A 22500-nucleotide genomic window follows, 5' to 3' on the forward strand; every position below is an offset into this window, starting at 1 on the left:
GGGAAGCAGCCTATGGAAAGTACCACACAGACACCACTTACTGAGGTTAAAAGTAGTGGTATTTCACATACAGCAGTGTTTTCTAAAGTAGCTGCTACATCTGAAGAGCCAAAGGCACATGATACTGTCCTGGCTGAAACTGAACATAAAATACCACAAGTTATATCTTCAAGTACTGAAAAAATGAATATAGAAAATATAGATTCAGAAGAAATTTTTGAAGCAAGATTCAAAAGGAGTAGAGAATCTTCTTTAACTAAAAGTCTTAAGCTGTTAAAAGGTTCTAGGTCTGAAGAAAAGCTATTCCAGGTGCCACCAGTTTATGATGAGACAGTTTATCACCCAGGACCAGTAGGCACCCCGTTAGAGGTTGTTAAGCTGGAGGAACCTAAAATACTGGAAGAAAGGTCAAAATCTGTTCAGGATCTTCGGGAAGCAGAGAAAGATTCTAGCTTCATGAGGAGGCTATCCCTGAGGTTAAAGAAGGCACAAACCACTGAGCAAAAGGAAAAAACAAAAGAAGCAGAGCAAACTCAAGAGTCAGCAAGTCAGGGCCGTCGGTTTTCATGGAATTTGGGGCGTGGCAGTTCCAAGGATCGAAGAGATTCAGGAAGTACAAAGTCTCTTTCTGAGGCAGACAAAAAAGTTGATAGCAGCTTAGAACATCTGCAGAAAGAGCCAAAAAAGCATAGCGAGTCCCCTGTACTAATGGTTAGAAAAAAAATTGAGTCTACCATGGATAAGCTTTCCATGAAACTGCGCAGCCATTCAGAAGAAAGGAAAGAAAGTGATATTTCAAGGTCAGAAAAAGGTGAACGGAAAGAAGAAAAGCATGAGAAGAGAACACCTCTGTTGTCTCTTTTGAGAAGGTCAAGTTCTGAGGACACAAATCTAAAGAGGCTTGGAATTCCACAAAACCAGCTGGCCTCTCAGGTTACTTCAGCTCCATCATCTGAGTCTCTCCAGTCAGAAAGTAGTATTCAGTCTGAGACAGCAGCAAAAGGTAATGGTCCATATGTTCGTTTTATTAATTAAATCTGGTTTAACTGTCCCTTAGTTTTTTTTTTGTCCCCTCCTTTGTTGCTGACCATTATGCCCTTCTTCAACAGTTCTATCAAAATTAGTGAACAGGACATCATATGATGGCCTTGGTGAAGATTTTGCTTTATCCTGGGGAAATGAAATATGGTCAGGGGAAAGATAAGCCCTAACCATGGGGTAGAATGTACAGTCATGCCTTGTATTTGGCAGATGATGGTCCCCCATGTGAGACGGCAAGCCAACTTGCTCTGCTTGTCTTTTTAAAATTCCACAGTGCACAACTGCCACAGGAGCTTCACACATCAGTCTCAACTAAAAGGTACAATAGTTGCATCAAAAGTCCATATCTCCTTCCAAGAGATGAGCTCAGTCATCAGCTGCTCAGTCCAAAGTTTGTGGCTCTGCACATGAATACCCTGGCTATTTCAGTCTGAACTTCATTTGCCACAGTTGAGGCTGTATCCCTGTGTGCCATTGAATTGGCCCTGCCTATGTATTCTTAGACGTTAAGCAATTAACAACAGTTTAATGTTGCTGCAGATTAATGGTCCTGTTTAGAAATTGGTCTCCACAACTAATACTTTCAATAACCGAGAGAGAGAGAGAAAGAGAGAATTCACTAGGAATAACTTAATCAGCTTCAAAACCAGCAAGTCCTATTAATATATACAGTACTAGTAGGCCACCATATATTTAAAAGATTCTGCTTATAAGTCACTTCATTTCTTAGTAAACTGTTGTTAATCAGGACAAAATGCCAATTCCATCAGTTTGGGGAGGGATATAGGTAAGTTCCCTGAAGAAAGTTAAATATTTCTAAATATTTCTCCTTATTTAAGCTGCAAGAATTAGGATTTAACACTGTATGTTTTTAGATTTGGGGCAAACAGACTCACTTTGCAAGGTTTTGGAGTATAATCACCACTTATTCTTGAAATAGAAAGTGAAGTCAATGATTTTATGAATTTCCTTTTTCAGTTTGTCCAGAACTTTTTTGTTTATTCCCTTCTTGAAGACATTCCATAAACTTGCATAGTATGAATTCAAGTTAATTGATGTAGTTGGATAAGAGAATAATTATTTAATCACAGGTCTAATTTACAGATCACACAAAGTTATGGTAATTTGTATGTCCAGATTTATGCCCTGCTTCATGCTGTATGCCAAGAATCAGTCTTTGGTCCTCTTTGTTTGTTTGTCTGTCAGACTCTTTGTTTTTTGCCTTGGAAATTATTTTTGTTATCACTTTTAGAGCAAATATGAGGAAGATTTAAATGTAAAAAAAGTGCTGAATACTGGTGGCACAGTGATGTAGCAGGTAACCTTGTTACCTCACAGCAAGGGTGTAGAATAGTGTGTGTGTGTGTGTGTGTGTGTGTGTGTGTGTGTGTGTGTGTGTGTGTGTGTGTGTGTGTGTGTGTGTGTGTGTGTGTGTGTGTGTGCAGTACCTTTAAGAAGCATTTCAAGGTCAGCACGTGCATATAAATAGCAAGCACGTGCTATATTCAGTGCCATTTTGAGAGTGCAGCCAGAGAGTAAGCATGTATGAGTGTAGTAGCTAGTTTGTTTATAAGTTTATCTAAGTTAAAGTTATTAAGCCTCAATCCTGATGTATTTGTACATAATAAAGCTACTTGAACAGAACACACAAAGACTCGTCTGTTTTATCCTGACTAGATGAGCAACAGTTGTCTGGTTTGATTCTCAGCTGGGGTGTCTTCTGTGTAAAGTGCGCATGTCCTCCCTGTGTTTATGTGCATTTTTTCCAGGTGCTCTGGTTTCCTCTAACATTCCAAAGACATGGACTGGATACTCTTAGTTGGCCATTGGTGTGAGTGTGTTTGAATATGTGTGGTATGGAAGGACAGCTGCGGCAGAGCTAGTCACCTGACAGTGTGAAAATTGACTCTAGATGGCTGTCTGTATTAAAGTGACAACCCTGATCCCATGTGGAAAAATTGAGAAATCTGGAATCAATCTATGAGCAAAAATGAGAAAAAGGGGTTGTTGATGGCTGAATGAAGTGTGGTGAATATGTATTTAGTAAATTCCATGTGTAATTACAGAAAATTAAATGGATTTCCCTAAACTTGTTATGGTGCCACATTACAGCTTTGAGATAATAAATAAATATTTCTAAGTAACAGAAAAGGAAAAGAACTAAGTCTGACACTGGATAATTGTCTAGCATTTTACTGGCAACATGTGCATATAAGTGGTAGAATGCACATGGACTGTTGTTAGTGCGATATGCAAAAGAAATAGTGAAGTCAAGGAATACCATCTTTATTAGAATACAGTGCTACTCTATGAAAATCAGTGTGAATAGCACAGGTAAAGTATACATAAATAATAGCACTAGTAAATAAATAATAAATAATAAATAATAGCACTAGTAAATTGTACACAAATCACTGTGTCTTTTTTAGATCACATAATTCAGATATTCAGAATCTTGACAAGATACTGCTTGTTTGAATGTCCAGCTATGAGTTTGAATATAGCTTCATTTTCAGTAAATAATTACTTAGAATGAATCCAAGATAGAGGTAGGATTACTGAAAAGCTAAATGACTTTAGGCAAAGACTTTTTGAACATCAAGGTTACTTGCCAGCTGGGATCTAGGTTTGGTAGTTCCCTGATTACTTTAAAGTATTATAATGCTGGACATGTCAGCAATGAGAAACGTAAGTGATAACGACTTATGTTTTTGTCAGTATTCAGGCTTTGTATTAAAGCCAGACTGTTGCATTATGCTATGGACCAGGTCTTAAATCTATGACTTCAGTAGTAGAGGCAAGCAGTGTCATTCATTGTCTAATAGGGATTTAGTTGGTGTTAATCATTGTTGTTTGAAGAGACAGTGCTGAAATGTAACCTCTACCCTTAGACATGTATGGGCCATCAATAAAAAATTCCATATTGTCCAATCCACTGGGTAGCAGATGTCACTCACATTCATTATACTCACCAAGGAATATAAGGTGATGATATGCTAGGAGGCAACTGTAAAATTAAGAGATCAGTGGACAGGTAGCAATATAGAAAAGGTGGCCATGAAAAGGGAACAGTCTTTCCTAAAGCAGGACAAGGCACATTGGCCAGATGGGCTGTCATGCAAGTTACTCAGAAACCTGTCCTGAGAGTTGATTGATCCCTTGACACAGATCTTCAGTGGGTCTATCCTGAACTACTGTTAAAATTCAATGATATGCCTTGGTGGCTCCCCTGCATGGGCAGAGGAATGGTAAAAAGAAAACAGAAAACTACAAAACACTCATTGGTATCTGGGATTGTAAAAGTCATGGAAAAATCCTGAGATGAGATCTAGAAGAACCTTGAGGACTACAGCCAACATGAATTCTTAGCCAGAAGAAGCTACCAGGCAAATCTGATACAGTTTTATATCTGGGTCATGGAGACCTTAAGAATGGAGTTGCTGTGGAACTGAACTATATGGACTTCCGTAAAGCCTTAAGCACAATCTCCTACAGATGGTTACTAGGTACAGAACAAGAGGTGTAGCAGAAAATGAGGGACTGGATAAAATTTTAGCTGAGGAATAGGATTTAGAGGGTTATAGCTGGAGGATAATGTCATGAAGAAGGGATATGACCAGTGCAGTCCATGGGTTCTGTTCTGGGACCTGTGATTTTCAGTTTATCCAGGTTGTTTGTCTCATTTATATCTAAGGGGACAGAGAGCAGGATAAATATGTTTGCAGATGACACAAGAGGGACTACAGTGGAGGATGACATAGTTCAACTTATGAGGAAGAGAGGTGGATCCAAGCTTAATTGCAGACAAATGCAAAGTACTGTACTTGGTTCACAACAACCTAAGTTCAAGTTTCCAGTTAGGGTCAGTAGAACTAAAGGCGAAAGAAAATGAGATCATAGAGCTGTTTACCATACTAAGACTGCACCAGAAGGAACAATGTAAGAAGTTACAAGCATAGCAGGCTGGAACTGGGTGTTTGTTATGGGATAGATTCCAGAAATATAAAAGTAAAGCTCCCATTATACAGACCTGTGATGAGACCACACTTCAACTACTATATGCAGTTTTGGAGTCCATACAAAAGAGGTAATGTTAGGCTAATGAAGAACAGGGAAAGTTCACCTGGTAGTGAGAGGTATACAGAAAAAACATTATGAACACAGAATAAAGAACTTGGAGCACTTTATCCTGAAGACCAGAATACATGGAAAAACATAATATGTCTTCACAAACTAATGCTGCAGATATGAGTAAGGATCATCCTCAGCAGAAAGTACAGAGAGAAGAGAGTCTGCAGGCAACACAGTGAAGTAATACATTACCCTTGTAATCTGAAAAAGATATTTTCCATGGTGAGTAACTTCCAGCATGGCTGGTATAGAAAAAGCTACAGATACACTTAAGAAAGAATAAAACAGATGGAACAGGAGTAACTGGAAGTGTAGGTGAAGAAAGGAATGTAGATTATTGATCATATACATTAATAGAATGTTGTTGCTCATAAATGAAGTTGAATGGAGTTAATCAGGCTGTTAAATAAATAGGCTAATCAGTGTCATCAGTAACAGCATACAAACCTGATTTTTCTGTTTATTTGTATTTCTACTAGCCAGGGATAATAAGCTGAAAACACCACATTTCAGTACAGTACAGAATAAAATAAGACTACAACGGCTTACTTTTCAAGAATTGCAAACATAAGTAAGGATGCTGATAAACAGTGCTGCACTGTTATGAAGTACAATGTAATAAGCAGAAGGCCGAGGGGAGCTAAAGTTTTTGGTGCTTAGTATTGTACCAGGCATTAACCTAAGCATTCAAAGTAGATTATACAAGTTGGAAAATGCATTGCATAATGTTATAAAATAGCAGAGATGGTGTCAGCTGCAAAAGGAAGCTTAAAAATAATCATGCAAAAGTAAAAGTACTTTAAAGATGCCAAAACTGTACACAACATTGTTAGCAATATGGTTCATAGGTAAGTACTAGGCTATTGGCCCTAGGGCCTATATAAGTCTAGCCAAATGGTACCCTGGCTTTTGCCACCCAAGAAAATTATTTTCATGTGCCCCTGTCAAGCAGAGCCACAGAAGTGATCCCCGGGGTGAATTTCCTATCTCCCATCCAATCATCAAGATTTTTTTTGAAGAGTGCTAATGAGGAGCTTTGTTTGATATAGATAGGTAGTTTGTTCCAGAGTATGGGAAGACTCTGGGACAGGAATCTATCCCTCCAGCATGTTCTGTTTATTGTGGTGACAAGGTTTAGGTACCTAGAGCATGTAGCTCAGAGGGATTGGGATTTCTTTAAGTGGAGCATGTCCAACAGCTCTGGGTTTGACATAGCTTTGTATGTTAGGCAGAGATTGCCTCTGAGTAGGCGATATGCGACAGAGTAAAGCTGGAGTTTTTTGAGATGGTCTGCGTAGGGCATCTCTTTGAGGCCGGTAATCATCTTTGTGAGGTATTTCTGCGGCCTTTCCAGTTGTTGTAGATGTCTTGTGAGGTACATACCAAAAGGGGCATTGTACTCTATAATGGGTCTAATGAGTGACGACTAGAGGGGAACAATGACCTCTTTTTTCCTGGATGAGAAACCTTTTGTGATGAGGTGTGCCACGTAGAAGGTTTTCCTGACTACTGTGGTGATGTGATTATCAAAGGAGAGATTACTGTCCACCTGTGTCCCAAGGTCTCTTATCACACTTTCGGTGTTAAGTAGACTACCGCCTATGTGGTAGTTCATGGGTACAGAGATTTTACCAAAAGGGATGACAATGCACTTTTTGGCATTGAGTTTGAGGCCATAGCTTTGACAACAGGCATCTGTCTCAGTGTGGCCCTTTTGTAGGATGTTCACATCATTAGGAGTTTTGATTATGGCTCCTAGTTTGCAGTCATCTGTGAACTTTGTTAGCCAAAGACCCTCTGTGTTAGCCTGTACTTCAGAAAAGTAGATGCCAAACAGGAGAGGACCTAGGATTGAACCCTGTGGTTCTCCACTTGATACTGGTCTGAAGTTGGATTTAGAGTCTGCTACTTTCACAGTGTGGGTTCTGTCAGTGAGCCAGTTGGCAACCCATCTTGTGACATGGGGATTTATACCTAGTTTAGTGAGTTTATCTATAATTCCAGAGTGGGGGGCAGTGTTGAAAGCCTTGGCGAGATCTATACAGGCTGTGTGAACCACCTCACCCTTATCTACGGCTTTGGTGACCACTTCAAAGAAGTCTGTCAGGTTTAGGAAACATGATCTGCCTTTTGCAAACCCAAACTGGGTTGGGTCCAGAGTTTGGAGATTACCAATGTCATTGTTTATAAGTTCCATGATGATACAATGTTATCTAACTCAATGATGATATAATGTTATCTAACTCAAGGATCACTTGCATAAAATTAGACCTGTTAGTAACAGCCTGCATTTAATTGCTGGAACCTGTGTTCTGAGAGACTGCTTTCCAATCTATCTGCAAATATACAGAGCTGAGTATATATTTTTTTGGTTTTAGAGTTTGTTAATTGTTGCTTAGATCTCTGTTTAAACTGTTGTCTCCCTGTTCTGAGAGACTGCTTTCCAATCTATCTGCAAATATACAGAGCCGAGTATATTTTTTGGTTTTAGAGTTTGTACTGTTAGTTGTTGCTTAGACCTCTGTTGAAACTGTTTTGTCCCATCCACCCTCCCTATTTTTGGCTTGTAGTTTAAATTTGGTGGCTTTTGCAGTTGCCCGCCCCACTGTAGATTTGATTAGAGACACTCCCCCAGTCCCATCTCTTTACCACATTCTACATAATAAACTCTTTCTGCACTTGCTTTTAGTCCTTTTTAATTTAATTGCATTTTTTAAACTGTTTGGCCTAATATTGCTAGATACTCACGTGTGCTAGCTTGCACTTCATGTGAATTGTTTTTACTAGTGTTTTTGCTACTTTTCTGTAAAAAAAAAAACAAAAAACTGTAAGCCTGTTTCCTGCCTTTCCTGTAACTAGTGTTCCAGATACAGATTTGCTGTATCCAGGACTGTATGTAAGCTTCTGAACCCCCCAAGCCTTTCTGTGTTGGAGGGAAGCCTTCTAGCTTATCAGTGGGAGTGGTAAGCACTAGGTAACCTATCTACCACATAAGGAGTGGTTCTGGCCCAGAAATTGTAGTTATTGGCCATTTGGGCAATCTCTTCCATCTCTCTCAACTTTCTGATTTGAAAGCCTGCATTTACACTTGTTTCTGTCCTGTAACTCGTCTAGTGCAGATACAGATTCTTAGTTTTAGCACTTAAATTTGCTTATTCGTGCTCAGCACTTGTTCAGAACTTGTAAGCACTAAATAAGCTACTAATTACTATAGCACTCAATCTTCCTCTTTACCTAGAGGAAAACAGTTTTTGTACTTACTTTTCTCACTTGCTTAGAGAAAAACAGCTCTTGTACTCACTTTCCTCACTTATCTAGAGGAAAATAGTTTTTTATTCAGGCATGTCCAAGGGTCAGCTCCCAGTATTCTCTCCTGTCTATCTGATGAATCTGGGCATCTTGAGGCAGTGTAGAAATTGCCTCATGTACACAGACAACCCTCTCCTACTACCACCCAACACTACAACCATTGAGAGATACACTTATCTAGCCAAACTGGAGGTAAAGCTCTCTCCAACCAAGACTGAATTTGACAGTCATGAGGAGAAGGTAAACATTTGCACCACACCACACTCATCACATAGTCTCACTAAATCTACACCACCAAAATCCACACATAGTAACACAAAAACATTTGTGGAGGCTCTCAATAATAATCTGTCTAAGCAACGGAGACCTCCAAAGCAGAAACGCAAGCAACCTCTATCCCCCAACACAACCTAAATGACACATAGCCCACAGACTCAGTGTGCCACTCAACCACAGCCAATAAGGCAAAACAACGTAGCCAACACACTAGTCATAGGTGACTCTATAGTCAGGCACACTGATGTCCCACTCACCAGGCTAAACAAGGAGAAGGTTACTGTCAGCTGCCTGTCAGGTGCCAGGATCCGCCACATAACCCACGCACTCAGGTCACTCCACAACAAGTACAAATATGACTCTGTCATTGTCCATATTGGTGTGAATGACCTGAGACGTACCTCCCTGTACTACATGAAAAGAGACATGGAAGAGCTCTCCGATCTTGTAGCCCACGCAGGTATGACCCTAGCCCTGAGTAGCATTCTGCCATCGCCCAGAATGATACCGCAGTACAAGGACAAAATGATTGACTTCAACAATTGGCTAAGCTTCTGGTGTCATTCTAAGAGGATCCAGTATCTGTCTGCTTGGGATGACATGGTCGACAGACCACAATGCTTTGCCACAGACGGCCTGCACCTGTCGCCCCTGGGATTCCGGATACTGGCTAAGGCTCTTGCTGCCCCTATAGTGCCTTTTTTAGGCAAGGTTCAAATAACAAATTCACCACCGTAACAGGAACAGGCAAGCAAAAACTGAGGGTAATGCTACTCAATGCTAGAAGTCTAAATCTCAAAATGCACTCACTCGAGGCACTCCTTAAAATGGAGATCATAGATATCTGTGCAGTGACTGAGACCTGGTCCAAGGCTGCAGAGAGCACCCCTACACTACCAGGCTATAACGCATACCATACTTTTCGGCCATGTAACCTGGACCGAAATACCAAAGGCGGAGATGTGTCCATATTCATTAAGGATATCCACACCTCCAGGCTAGTTGGTCAGCATAATGCATCCGAGGTAATCCAAGTGCAACTAACTCTGGGCAAAACTGCAATACAAATTGTAGCTTGCTACAGATCCCCCTCCATGTCCCAGGATTCCCACTCCTCTTTTCTTGATGTACTGGAAAATATTAGGGTTCAACCAAACACCCTAATAATGGGCGACTTCAACTACTCCACCATTAACTGGGAAAACTACTCATGTACCAACACCTTAGCTCAATGCTTTCTTGAATTCATAATCTCCAATGCCCTGGATCAACTTATCCACACCCCCACCAGGGGCAACAATATCCTAGATCTAGTCATTACCAACACGAGTGACCGGTGTTCCACACCTGAAGTCAACTCCTCGTTGGTCCGATCTGACCATAATCTAATCACCCTTGATATCCACATCCCGCCCCCACCCCCATTAAGGAAACCACGGTAAAAATTTCTCCAAAGCCAACTTCATGCTTCTTAAGACAGAAGTAGTGAACTTTATGACACTCATGCAGATGGACAATACAGTTACAACTGCTGAATCCTACACAAATGCACTCTATAAGCACTTACACGAGTGCATGGATCGTGCTATCCCAAACAGAACCGAGATGCTATCCTCCAAAAAAAGGAAGCCAATCTGGTGGTCCCCCGCCATAAAGAAACTGTACAACAGAAGGAAGAAACTGTTGCAAAAGAGAGTAAAATCCCATGAGTGGAGGAGCTTCCTGGTCAGCTTCAGTAAGAAGCTGAGATCCCTTATAAGATCCTCCAAAACTAGCTATGAAAACAAAATCACCACTAATTCTTAGGACAACCACAAAGCATTCTATAGCTATGTCAAGAATCTCGATGGCAACACCCAGAGCTGCACAATGGCACGAAAATTACAGAGCCAACTGATATTGCCAACATCCTGGCAGATAGGTTCAGTGCTAATTTTACCCCCCTGCTCACCCCCTAAAGGGCCCATATCTATACAAGAAGAATGCAGAGTCCCTGTAATCACAACTACGCGGGTAAAAGCTGCACTCTCTAAAGCCAAAAACACACCATCCATGGACCGGACAACATCCCAGGCTGCTTTTTACACGAACTTCAGGACGAACTGGCTCCCCACTTAAGCACCATGTTCAATGATAGCCTTGCATCAGGCTTTGTGCCCACTGAATGGTGCACAGCAACAATCATCCCGCTCCACAAAGGGGGAGCCACCACTGATCCCGGGAACTATTGACCTATTAGCCTGACGAGCCTGGTCTGCAAGGCTATGGAACGTATCATCATGGAACTCATAAACAAAGACATTGGTAACCTCCAAACTCTGGATCCCACCCAGTTCAGGTTTGTGAAAGTCAGATCACGCCTCCTGAATCTGATCGACTCCTTTGAGGCAGTCACCAAAGCCGTAGATGAGGGTAAGGTGGTTCACACAGCTTATCTTGACCTTGCCAAGGCTTTCGACACCATCCCCCATTCTGGAATTATAGCCAAACTCACTAAACTAGGTATAAATCCCTACGTCATAAGATGGATTGCCAACTGGCTCACTGACAGAACCCACACTGTAAAAGTTGCAGACTCCAAATCTGGCCTCAAAGCAGTGACAAGTGGAGTACTACAGGGTTCCGTCCTGGGACGTCTCCTGTTTGGTATCTACTTCTCTGAAGTACAGGTTATCACAGAAGACCTCTGGCTAATGAAGTTCGCAGATGACTGCAAACTAGGAGCCATAGTAAAGTCCCCAAATGATGTGGACATCCTACAGAAGGGCCTCGCTGAGACAGATGCCTGGTCTCAAAGCCATGGCCTCAAGCTCAGTGCCAAAAAGTGCAGTGTCATCCCCTTTGGTAAAAACTCTGTACCCATGAACTACCACATAGGCAGCAATCTACTTAACACCAAATGTGTGATAAGAGACCTTGGGACCCAGGTGGACAGTAGTCTCTCCTTTGATAGTCACATTACCACAGTAGTCAGGAAGTCCTTCTACGTGGCACACCTCATCATAAAAGGGTTCTCATCCAGGAAAAAAGAGGTCATTGTTCCCCTCTACTCGACACTCATTAGACCCATTATAGAGTACAACGCCCCTTTTGGAATGTAACTCACAAGACATCTGCAGCAGCTGGAAAGGCCACAGAAGTACCTCACAAAGAGGATTACTGGCCTCAAACAAATGCCCTACACTGACCGCCTCAAAAAACTCCAGCTTTACTCCATAGCATTTTGCCTACTCCAAGGTCATCTCTGCCTAACATATAAAGCTATGTCAAACTCAGAGCTGTTGGACATGCTACACCTAAAGAAATCCCAATCCCTCCGAGCTACATGCTCTAGGGACCTAAACCTTGTCACCACAATAAACAGGACATGCTGGAGGGATATATTCCTGTCCCAGAGACTTCCCATACTCTGGAAAAGGCTACCCATCTATGTCAAGCAAAGTTCTTCATTAGCACTCTTCAAGAAAAATCTTGATGAGTGGACTGGAAATAGGAAATACACCCTGGGGATCACTTCTGTGTCTCTGCTCGAGAGTGGCACAGGAAAATAACTTTCTTGGGTGGTGTAAGCCAGGGAACCTTGTTGGCTAGGCTTACATAGGCCCTAGGGCTGATAGCCTAGTACCTACCTATGAACCTATGAACCTATATGTTCCATAGCCTTGCAGACTAGACTCGTCAGGCTAATGGGGCAGTAGTTCCCAGGGTCCGTGCTGGCTCCCTCTTTGTAGAGTGGGATAACCATTGCTGTGTGCCATTCAGTGGGCACAAAGCCAGAGGTGAGGCTATGACTGAATATGGTACTCAGATGAGGTGCCAGGTCTTTCTGTAGTTCATGTAGAATGCAGCCTGGGATGTTGTCAGATCTCATGGATGCTGTGTTCTTGGCTTTGGAGAGTGTGTTTTTTACCTGTGCAGCCATGATTACAGGAACTTTGCATTCTTCCGGTTTAGAGATGGGCCCTTTAGGGGATGAGAGAGGGGTAAAGTTAGCACTGAACCTATCTGCCAGGATGTTGGTAATATCAGTTGGTTCTGTATATTTAGTGCCATTGTGCTGTAACTCAGAGCAGATCTGAGGGTTGCCATTGAGATTCTTGACATAGCTATAGAATGCTTTGTGGTTGTCTTTAGAATCTATGGCAATTTATTTTTTGTAACTAGCTTTGGAGGATTTTATGAGGGATCTTAGCTTCTTACTGAGACTGACCCTGGAGTTCCTCCAATCATGGAATTTTACTCTTTTTTGCAACAGCTTCTTTCTTCTATTGTAGAGTTTGTTTATGGCAGGGGACCACCAGATTGGCTTCCTTTTTTTGGAGGATAGCATCTTGGTTCTGTTAGGGATTGCACTATCCATGCACTTGTGTAAGTGCTTATAAAGTGCAACTGTAGAGGATTCAGCATTCGTACCTCTATTGTCCGAAGGCATGGGTGTGGTGAAGTTTGCCACTTCTGTCTTAAGAAGCGTGAAGTTGGCTTTGGAGAAATTTTTTACAGTGGTTTCCCTAATGGGGGTGGGGGTGGGATGTGGATGTCTAGGGTAATTTGCTTGTGGTCGGATCTGACCAACGAGAAATTGACCTCTGGTGCGGAACACCGGTTGCCCATGTTGGTAATGACCAGGTCTAGGATATTGCTGCCCCTGATGGGGGTGTGGATAAGTTGATCCAAGGCGTTGGAATTTATGAACTCCAGAAAACATTGAGCACAAGAGTTGGTACATGAGTAGTTTTCCCAGTTAATGGTAGGGTAGATGAAATCGCCCATTATTAGGGTGTTAGACTGTATACTAATATTTTCCATTGTATCAAGATGGGGCATGGTGGGAGATATGTAGCAAGCTACAATTTGGATTGTGGTCTTGCCCAGAGTTAGTTGCACTTGGATAATCTCAGATGCATTATGCTGAGCAACTAGCCTGAAGGTGTGGATATCCTTAATGAATATGGACACGCCTCCGCCTTTAGTGCTATGGTCCAGGTTAGGTGGATGAAAGGTGTGGTATGAATTATAGCCTGGCAATGCAGGGGTGCTCTCTGGCGCCTTGAACCAGGTTTCTGTCACTGCACAGATGCCGATGTTCTCCATTTTAAGGTGTGCCTCGAGTGAGTGCATTTTGAGGTTTAGACTTCTAGCATTAAGTAGCATTACCCTCAGATTTTGCTTGCTTGCACCTGTTACAGTGGTGAATTTGTCATTTGAATCTTGCCTAAAAAAAGCACCATAGGGGTGGCAAGAGCCTTAGCCAGTATCCGGAATCCCTAGGGCGACAGGTGCAGGCCACTTCTGGCAAAGCATCGTGGTTTGTCGATCATGTCATCCCAGGCAGACAGATACTGGATCCCCTTAGAATGACACCAGAAGCTTAGCCAATTGTTGAAGTCAATCATTTTGTCCTTGTACTGTGGTATCATTCTGGGTGATGGCAGGATGCTACACAGGGCTAGGATCATACCTGCCTGGGCTACAAGATCGGACAGCTCCTCCATGTCTTTTTTCATGTAGTCCAGGTATGTACGTCTCAGGTCTTTCAAACCAATATGGACAATGACAGAGTCATATTTGTACTTGTTGTGGAGTGACCTGAGTGCATGCATTATGTGGCGGATCCTGGCACCTTTACAGGCAGCTGACCGTAACTTTCTCCTTGTTTAGCGTGTTGAGTGGAACATCAGTGTGCCTGACTATAGAGTTACCTATGACTAGAGTGTTGAGTACGTTGTTATGCCTTATGGGCTGTGGTTGAGTGGCACACTGAGTTTGTGGGCTGTGTCATTTGGGTTGTGTTGGGGGGTGGAGGTTGCTTGCGTTTCTGCTTTGGAGGTCCCTGTTGCTTGGGTAGATTTTTTTTGAGAGCCTCCATGAATGTAGGTGTGTGTTTTGTGTTTCTATGTGTGTGTTTTGGTGATGTAGGTTTTGAGGGACTATGTGATGAGTGTGGTGTGGTGCAAGTGTTTACATTCTCCTCTTGACTGTCTAGTTCAGTCTTGGGTGAAGAGAACTTTGCTCCCAGTTTGGCTATGTAAGTGCATCTCTCACAGGTTGTAGTGTTGGGTGGTAGGAGGAGAGGGTTGTCTGTGTACATGAGGCAATTGCTGCATTGCTCCAAGATGCCCAGATTCATCAGGTAGACAGGAGAAACCACCGGGAGCCGACCCTTAGACATGCCTGGACAGGTGCTTATTTATTAAGTACTAAAAACTGTTTTCCTCTAGACAAGTGAGGAAAGTAGAATGCTGTAGTAATGTGTAGCTTATTTAATGCTTACAATGAGTTCTGAACAAGTGCTGAGCTCAAAGAAACAGATTTGAATGCTGAACCTAGAAAACTAGCTAGTTCTAAGAAACAAAATTAAGCTAGAATGTTTCCCTGCAACACAGAAAGGCTTGGGGGCTCAGAAGCTTACAACCAGTCCTGGATACAGCAAATCTGTATCTGGACTAGACGACTTACAGGAAATGCAGGAAACAAGCTTAGAAACATTTTTTGTAAAGTGGAAAGGGGAAAGGAGGAGCAGAAACTAACTGGGTTGGCCTTCTCAAATGTTCTCCGTGGATTAGGTAGCATGAGGTAATGACACTAGACTTGGAGGAGTGTCTCAAATCAAATTTACAGTAGGAGCGGGCAACTGCAAAGCCACCAGGTATAAAAACAGGATACCAATAGGGCGGGAGGGTAAGAAACAAAAATCAGAACAAACAAACCCAACCAGATGCTTAACAATTGTAGAAAATTTCTAGTTAATACCTCACACACAGTGAAACTAGCTAGCAAAGTATATGCAGGTAATAAAAGGGTTATAAATAACTCAGAAATAAGCAAGAATACTAGATACTTAATGTTATATATCACAGATTAGTTGGCTCAGAGCCCTTCCTCTGACTTCATCCGATTAGCTCAGTGTGAAATGGCAGAAACACTCACAACTTAACTTCTTAAGTAACAAAGTTGAAACCTTAAACAACTTTAAAAAAAGCTTGAAAGAACCAATGAGGTGCTTACTCCAAGCCATAGTCCAGGCAACCCCAGTCAGCCAATGACCACAAACAATTCGCCCTCACTGAAATGCTATACGGGCTTTGGCTAAGCTATGATGGCCTGGAACATATGTTCAGACACACAGCCTCTACTAACAAGCAACTTAGGCCCAAAACACAAGCCTCAATATGAAAAATGCTACACTACCAACACTACCTAGGTAGAAAAAAACTGCAGAAATGTTTAAACGGATAAAGGATCAAGGAGACTCTAGAGAATGCTTTTAACTGCAAACAAGTTATATGATACACTCCTTTGCAGGAAATCAGACAAACAAACCCAACCAGATGCTTAACAATTGTAGAAAATTTCTAGTTAATACCTCACACACAGTGAAACTAGCTAGCAAAGTATATGCAGACAATAAAAGTGCTATAAATAACTCAGAAATAAGCAAAAAACAGGATACTTAATGTTATATATCACAGATTAGTTGGCTTAGAGCCCTTCCTCCAACTTCCTCCGATTAGCTTAGTGCATCTTTCTCGTAATGTGAATGCCTGTCATTTGTATGACATTGAGATTATTTATATATTGGAGGGGAGCATGTTGCAACCTGCCAGCATAAGTAGAAGAGGGTGACTGTAGCAGTTTCTTTTCTTGCCGTTAAAGGTCATCAGCATTGTACCCAATAACTTGCATTCTCACATTTATTGTTGTTTAACTACCCATTGTATAGGATATTGAATAGTTTACAGGAGAAGGCCAGCAGCAGACAGCAGGTCATAGCCTGGGACAGACTTTTTAGGAGGTTGAGTAAGGAAGGCAAACATAATACACTGTGCTACAAATTGGCAGATCACAGGAGAATTGCAAAATCAGAACTACTGAATGACAAACCATTTATTTCAGTCTTCAGAAAAGAAAAGAGGACTTCATGCAGAGATGCAGACAAAAGAAAACGGGGACAATTATGAGCAGACACCAGGACAGAGAAAGCAGAAATGGAGTGGAGTTGAAATTGGCTGCACTTAGGGAAAATAAAGTACAAGAACCAAGTCAGCTACCTCCCAGAATACTTAAAAATCTGGGAAGTACATTGGCAGACCACACTGAAGGAAGTAGGCAGCAAATCACTGGCTAGTGCAGAAGCATCAAAGGAATGGAAGGCAATAGAAGAATCTTGGAGAGAACAGACATGTCAGGTTAACTAAAGTGTCAGGGAAAGTCATGGAGAGAGTCCTGAGCATAGCTCTCAACTTGTTTGCTCAAGAATCAGGTCCAAAGTCAAACATAATGGGAGTTCAAAGGCCCAAAATCAGAGACAATTTTTAAATATTACACTAATTCGCTTAGTTTATAGAACCGCAAGTTTTTCATTAAAAATACATTTTATGAACAATAAGGAGTATCGAACGCTAACATCTATTTTTATATCACTGCAATCCTCAGGGATTTACCAGAATATCAAAAATTTTACAGAGAGCAGGACAAAAATAAGATCCAAAATCAGGGGCATTCTACACAATTAGGGACAGTTAAGAAGTATAATTTTGAGTGTAACACTGAACAGTTTCCAGGACAGCAAACAACATGTGTTCATGGCCGGAAGGAGCAGTCAGTCAACCCTGATCCAGTTTTATGACTGGGTCACAGGTGAACCTGGCAGGGGACTACTAGTACATATCATCTATTTGGACTTCAGAAAGGCTTCGATTCATGAAACTGATAGGAAGACTGAAGGAGCTGCAATAAGCTCAAGATATGATCATTTCAATCTGTCAAAGAAACTTTCGTTTAATGCAGAAGCCTTGCAAATAACCAATCAACTTGCTGAAAGACACTTTTAGTGAATGTCAAACTATTCCCCAGGTTATAAGCCCTCCTTGCACTCCCCACCCCTATATATATATATATATATATATATATATATATATATATATATATATATGTATGTATGTATATACAGACTCCCAAATTCCATGCTCACGTAACAGTGGTGATGAAAGTGGCTTTCAGTAAATTTACTTCATGCACTGATACTCACCAAAGATTGCTTGAATAATTAACAACTTCCATCAAGGCTACTCAAATGGATAGCTGCACTGATGAGTGACAGGATGTGCAAGGAGAGTAGGGAAGGGAACAATGCCAGGAATTAGGAAGATGACTAGTAGAGTACCCAGGAGTGTGTCCCAGGCCCAGTTCTCTTCAGTGTGTTAGTCTCAGATATGGCTGAGAAAAAAAGAGAATAGAATTAACCTCTTGGTTGATGATACAAAAATAAACACAATGATGACTGATGGGAGGAAGAGTCTAGAGAACAGGATGCTGGGGTGTGTCCTATGAGTATTGTTTCCTGAAGCAAAGAGGTAACGCTTCCAGTCTGGTACTCATTGGCCAAACCTCATTTCTAAGTACTGCATGCAGTTCTGGAAGTCATACAAGGGAAATATTATCAGACTGTTGGAAGGAATCCAGAAGAAAGCTACTCAAGATCCACGGGATAAAGAGAAAGAAATACGTCTAGACACTTGAGGAGCTAGAACTCATCTGTCTTAAGACAAAAAAGAAAGAGTATGAAGGGATCATTCTGAATGAGAAGGATAAAAGGAAAAGAAGAGATTCAGGTAACAGTTTGTAGAAAGTAACTATTCCCTTAATCTCAAAAAAGTACTTTTTCACAGAGACGGTTATGGAGCAATGGAATGAACTACTGAAATGGGTGAGGGAGAGAAAATTCACAGATTCAAGAATACATGGGACAGGCAGAAACTGAGTAAGAGTAAAGTAGTAGTTGAATGTTAAGGTACCTAAAAGAGTAGACTAGATAGGCTGATTGCCTCTTTCTGACATTAAGCAAATATAATGCAACGTTATCAGTTCAGTATCAAACAGCGCCAAAGATGGAAACAGACAAATACAGAAAAGAGTCAGCAGTTATTTAATGGTATGCCTTAGAACTAAGTGAACTGATTTTACAGAGAATCAGATTCTTTTATTGACATGTTTTGCTGAAGCCCTGCATAATATGACATTAGATGAAATGATGGAGCAGCTGTAGGAATTATTTTCCTGTATTAGTATATTAACGACTTGAAATATAGTTATTAACATAATATTTGCAGTATAAACAAAAGAAGACTGATGGCTCTAAATATTTTAGGTTTATTACCACACATGGCAATAACTTATTTAAAATTATGGATGTTATCAGTAAATATTGCCCCATAATAATATATGGCAAGTTTTGTAGTAATATAGTGCCACAAAAATGTTGATACTCATACAGAAGGGGGAAACTATTGTTAATAATTTGTGAGGTTTAAATTTCTAGACAGTTTTTGGGGAAAGAAACCTTTTGGATGTTACCCTTGTGGCAAATGTGTTTTTTGCAAACATGTCACAAAGCCTAAGTCATTCTCTTCTGTTAATATGCGTAAGGTTTTTGATATTCATGACTTTATTACATGTTCAACTGAATGGGCTATTTACTTAGCTACCTGTAAATGTGGTACTTTTTATGTTGGGTAGACATCTGGAATGTTTAAACACCACTTATGCATTAATCTGAGTGATCTGAGATGCCACAGGGAATGTACTGCATTAGTGTGATATAAAAAATCCCATAGAAAAGCTATTTTTAGCTTTATATATATTAACAAAGTTAACTAGTTAACCTAATAGAAATGACAACCTGCAATTTTTGCACATTAAAGAAGAAAGGTGGAATATAAATTTGGGTGCCATTTATGGCTTAGGCTTAAATTAATTGTTAAAGAAATTTAAATATACCATATAAAAACTTTTTGTATTAAAATTAGGCTTTGTGCTTCTATTATTACCATGTTTTTAAATTAATATATTAGTGGTGTTATGTATAGGAAATATACTGTTTCTTATACCAAATTTTTAGTAAATGATAGCAAGTAATTTTGTTCTTTGCCAGTTGATGTTGCTATACATATCTGAACTGTTCTGTTCATCCACTAAATTGGTTTATGCTGCAGTTTGTAATTCTTGTCATTATTTCTATGTGGGAAAGACTTGCAGGAAACTGTCAGACAGAATAAAAGAACATTGTGGGGTTATCAGAAGTTCTGACACTCAAAATGCACTAGCTAGGCATTCGCTGACTTGTACTAATTTTGAAAAATTTCTGTTTTTAGTATTAGAGCAAGTAGAACTGTTTGTTGGTGACTATGTTACTCTTCTGGAGGTTAGGGATCTCAAATGGCAACTTTTGCTGGGAGCTGATTCCGCTCCTGGTTTGAATGATAATATCAATTTAAAATGTGCTTTGAAATGGCTTACCTGAGTTCACATGAAAGGCTCACTTTTCACTAGTTTGCTGTATGCTGTATATTGTACAAGATTTTTTTGGTCACTTCATTACCATATAATGATATGTGCATATTTAAAGAAGGATAGGGTTATTTCATTGGCCGTTACTGTTTTACTGTTTTATTGCCATATGACCTGTAGTATATATTTACTGATTTTATTTGTACCTTCTTATTTCTGAAGAAGTTCTTACATATTAAAAAAACGAAAGCACGCTCAATTACTGGTTCTTGTGTTGTTTTTTCATACAGCTGTAGAAGTTTTTTTGCCTGTGTTTTTGTTCTGTTCGTATGCAATATTTTGTTTTGCCACTTGGTGTCACTACATTTAAGAACATTTTTTTGTATTTGTGTATAAATATCTTCTTTTTTATTATTTTATATTTATTGCCCGTAAATTTAATGATTATCTGTTGATACTGCCAATTGTTTACTGTTTATGAACAGAATTTTATTTGAAAAAAATCAAATTTCCCGCCAGAAAAGTTATACAAGTTGATTATACCATAGAGGGTAATTTAACACAAACGAAGCTTCGCTTTGAGTAGGAAACCTGCTTTATGTATCTGTGTTCCATGGATCATGGTTTATATATTAAAAAGTTAATTACATCTTCTGTTTGGGTGGTGTATACTTTATGTAGTTTTCTCTCTCTCTCTCTAAATATATATATATATATATATATATATAAATATATATTTATATAATCTATCTAAATATATATATATATATATATATATATATATATATAGAGAGAGAGAGAGAGAGAGAGAGAGAGAGAGCTATATTGGTCTACTTCACATCACCTAAAACCCATTTGATTGACTTTCATTTCATCGATACCAAATCACCTAATTTCAAAATACTGAAAACTCATTTCACTGAAAGCTTACAATTTCAAAAGTCTAAACATAAAATCATAAACAAACATACTCACAACACTAATATTTACCTCTTTCCAGACCTTAAAAACTACTTACTTACCCTCTTAATAGAAACCGGACAATATAAAACCAAACTAAGTGGGGGGCTATGCCCCCCCCAACTATATATAGGTTCATAGGTTCATAGGTTTATACTAGGCTATCTGCCCTAAGGCATTTATATATATATATACTAACTTCAGGATCGCACCACAGTGGGGAAAAGGGCATATACCTTTTACTTGTCTTACAGTACTCTACACGCTACCACTACTGCTGGGAACACACAAAACATCCGCCATATTACTTTAGATACTTCCCAATAAAAATGCAAAGAGACATACCCACATTTAAAAACACTACTTTATAGATGTCTGTCGGTATTCTGACAGTCAGGACTGTAAGTTACAGAAATTCTTTTTATCACAAACAAGTCACAGGTGAATGGAAACCCACATCATGTCTATGGCTTACAATTCAGTGAAATGGGAGTCAGTCAAATGATTTTTCAATATTTTGAAAATTAGATAATTTGGTCTCTGTAAAATTAAAGTCAGTCAAATGGGTTGTAGGTGATGATGTGAAGTAGTCCCATATATATATATATATATATATATATATATATATATAATATATGGATCTACTTTCATTCACTGAAAACACATTTCAATGAATTTCATTTCACCCACACCAAATCGCTGAAAGCTCAAATCACTGAAAACTCATTTCACTGATTCACATTTCACTTAATGCAGAGTACTGTAAGGCAAGTAAAATGTATATGCCCTTTTCTCCACTGTAGTGTGATCTTGGAGTTATTATATATAGTAATGGGGTGGGGGGCACAGCCCCCTACATAAGGGGTGTGGTGGGCATTGTCCCCTACCTAGTTTGCTTTTATATTTATGAATCTCATTTCACTGAAATCTAGCAAAAAAACTAGGTAGGTTGCTTTGCTCCCCCCACCCCGCCTAACTATATATACTAACTCCGGGATCACACTACAGTATTTTGCATTCGGTGAAATGAGTTTCCATTGATTTGAGCTTTCAGCGATTTGGTGTGGGTGAATTGAAATTCGGTGTTTTCAGTGAATGAAAGTAGACCCATATATATATATATATATATATATATATATATATATATATATATATATGGGTTCACTTTATAATCTCAAAATTCTGAAATAACGAATTTCAGAATATCGAGATCATAAAGCCAAAACACCACAATCCCGAATGCCCATAACCACGAAATTCAAAATCCTGACACTTACATACACACACACACATATACACACAACTGTCCCCACACACAAACAAAACTAACCTACACTAGAAACAGTGCCCCCCACACCCCCCCCTACTTATATATTCTAACTCCGAGACCACACAATCACACACACAAAGGCAACTCAAACCCACACATTTGACAGCCCCTTGCACACACACATCACTACCATATACTACAGCACATAACCTACACACTCATACAAA

At 40.0% G+C, this 22500-nt stretch overlaps 1 protein-coding gene across 2 annotated transcripts in view; it reads left to right on the plus strand.

Moving 5' to 3' along the window:
• SPEG (striated muscle enriched protein kinase) overlaps nucleotides 1-22500 on the plus strand; it is a 2687905-nt gene that overhangs the window by 2370547 nt on the left and 294858 nt on the right. For both annotated transcript variants that reach the window (XM_044075871.1, XM_044075873.1), the window contains one exon: nucleotides 1-1003. This exon is cut by the window's left edge and continues 1683 nt beyond it. In XM_044075871.1, the coding sequence (XP_043931806.1) occupies nucleotides 1-1003 (1003 nt within the window). The remainder of the gene's footprint in view (nucleotides 1004-22500) is intronic.

This window comes from Protopterus annectens, chromosome 6.part1 (assembly GCF_019279795.1).
Source record: "Protopterus annectens isolate FY-2018-M chromosome 6.part1, PAN1.0, whole genome shotgun sequence".
NCBI classification, from domain to species: Eukaryota; Metazoa; Chordata; order Ceratodontiformes; family Protopteridae; genus Protopterus; species Protopterus annectens.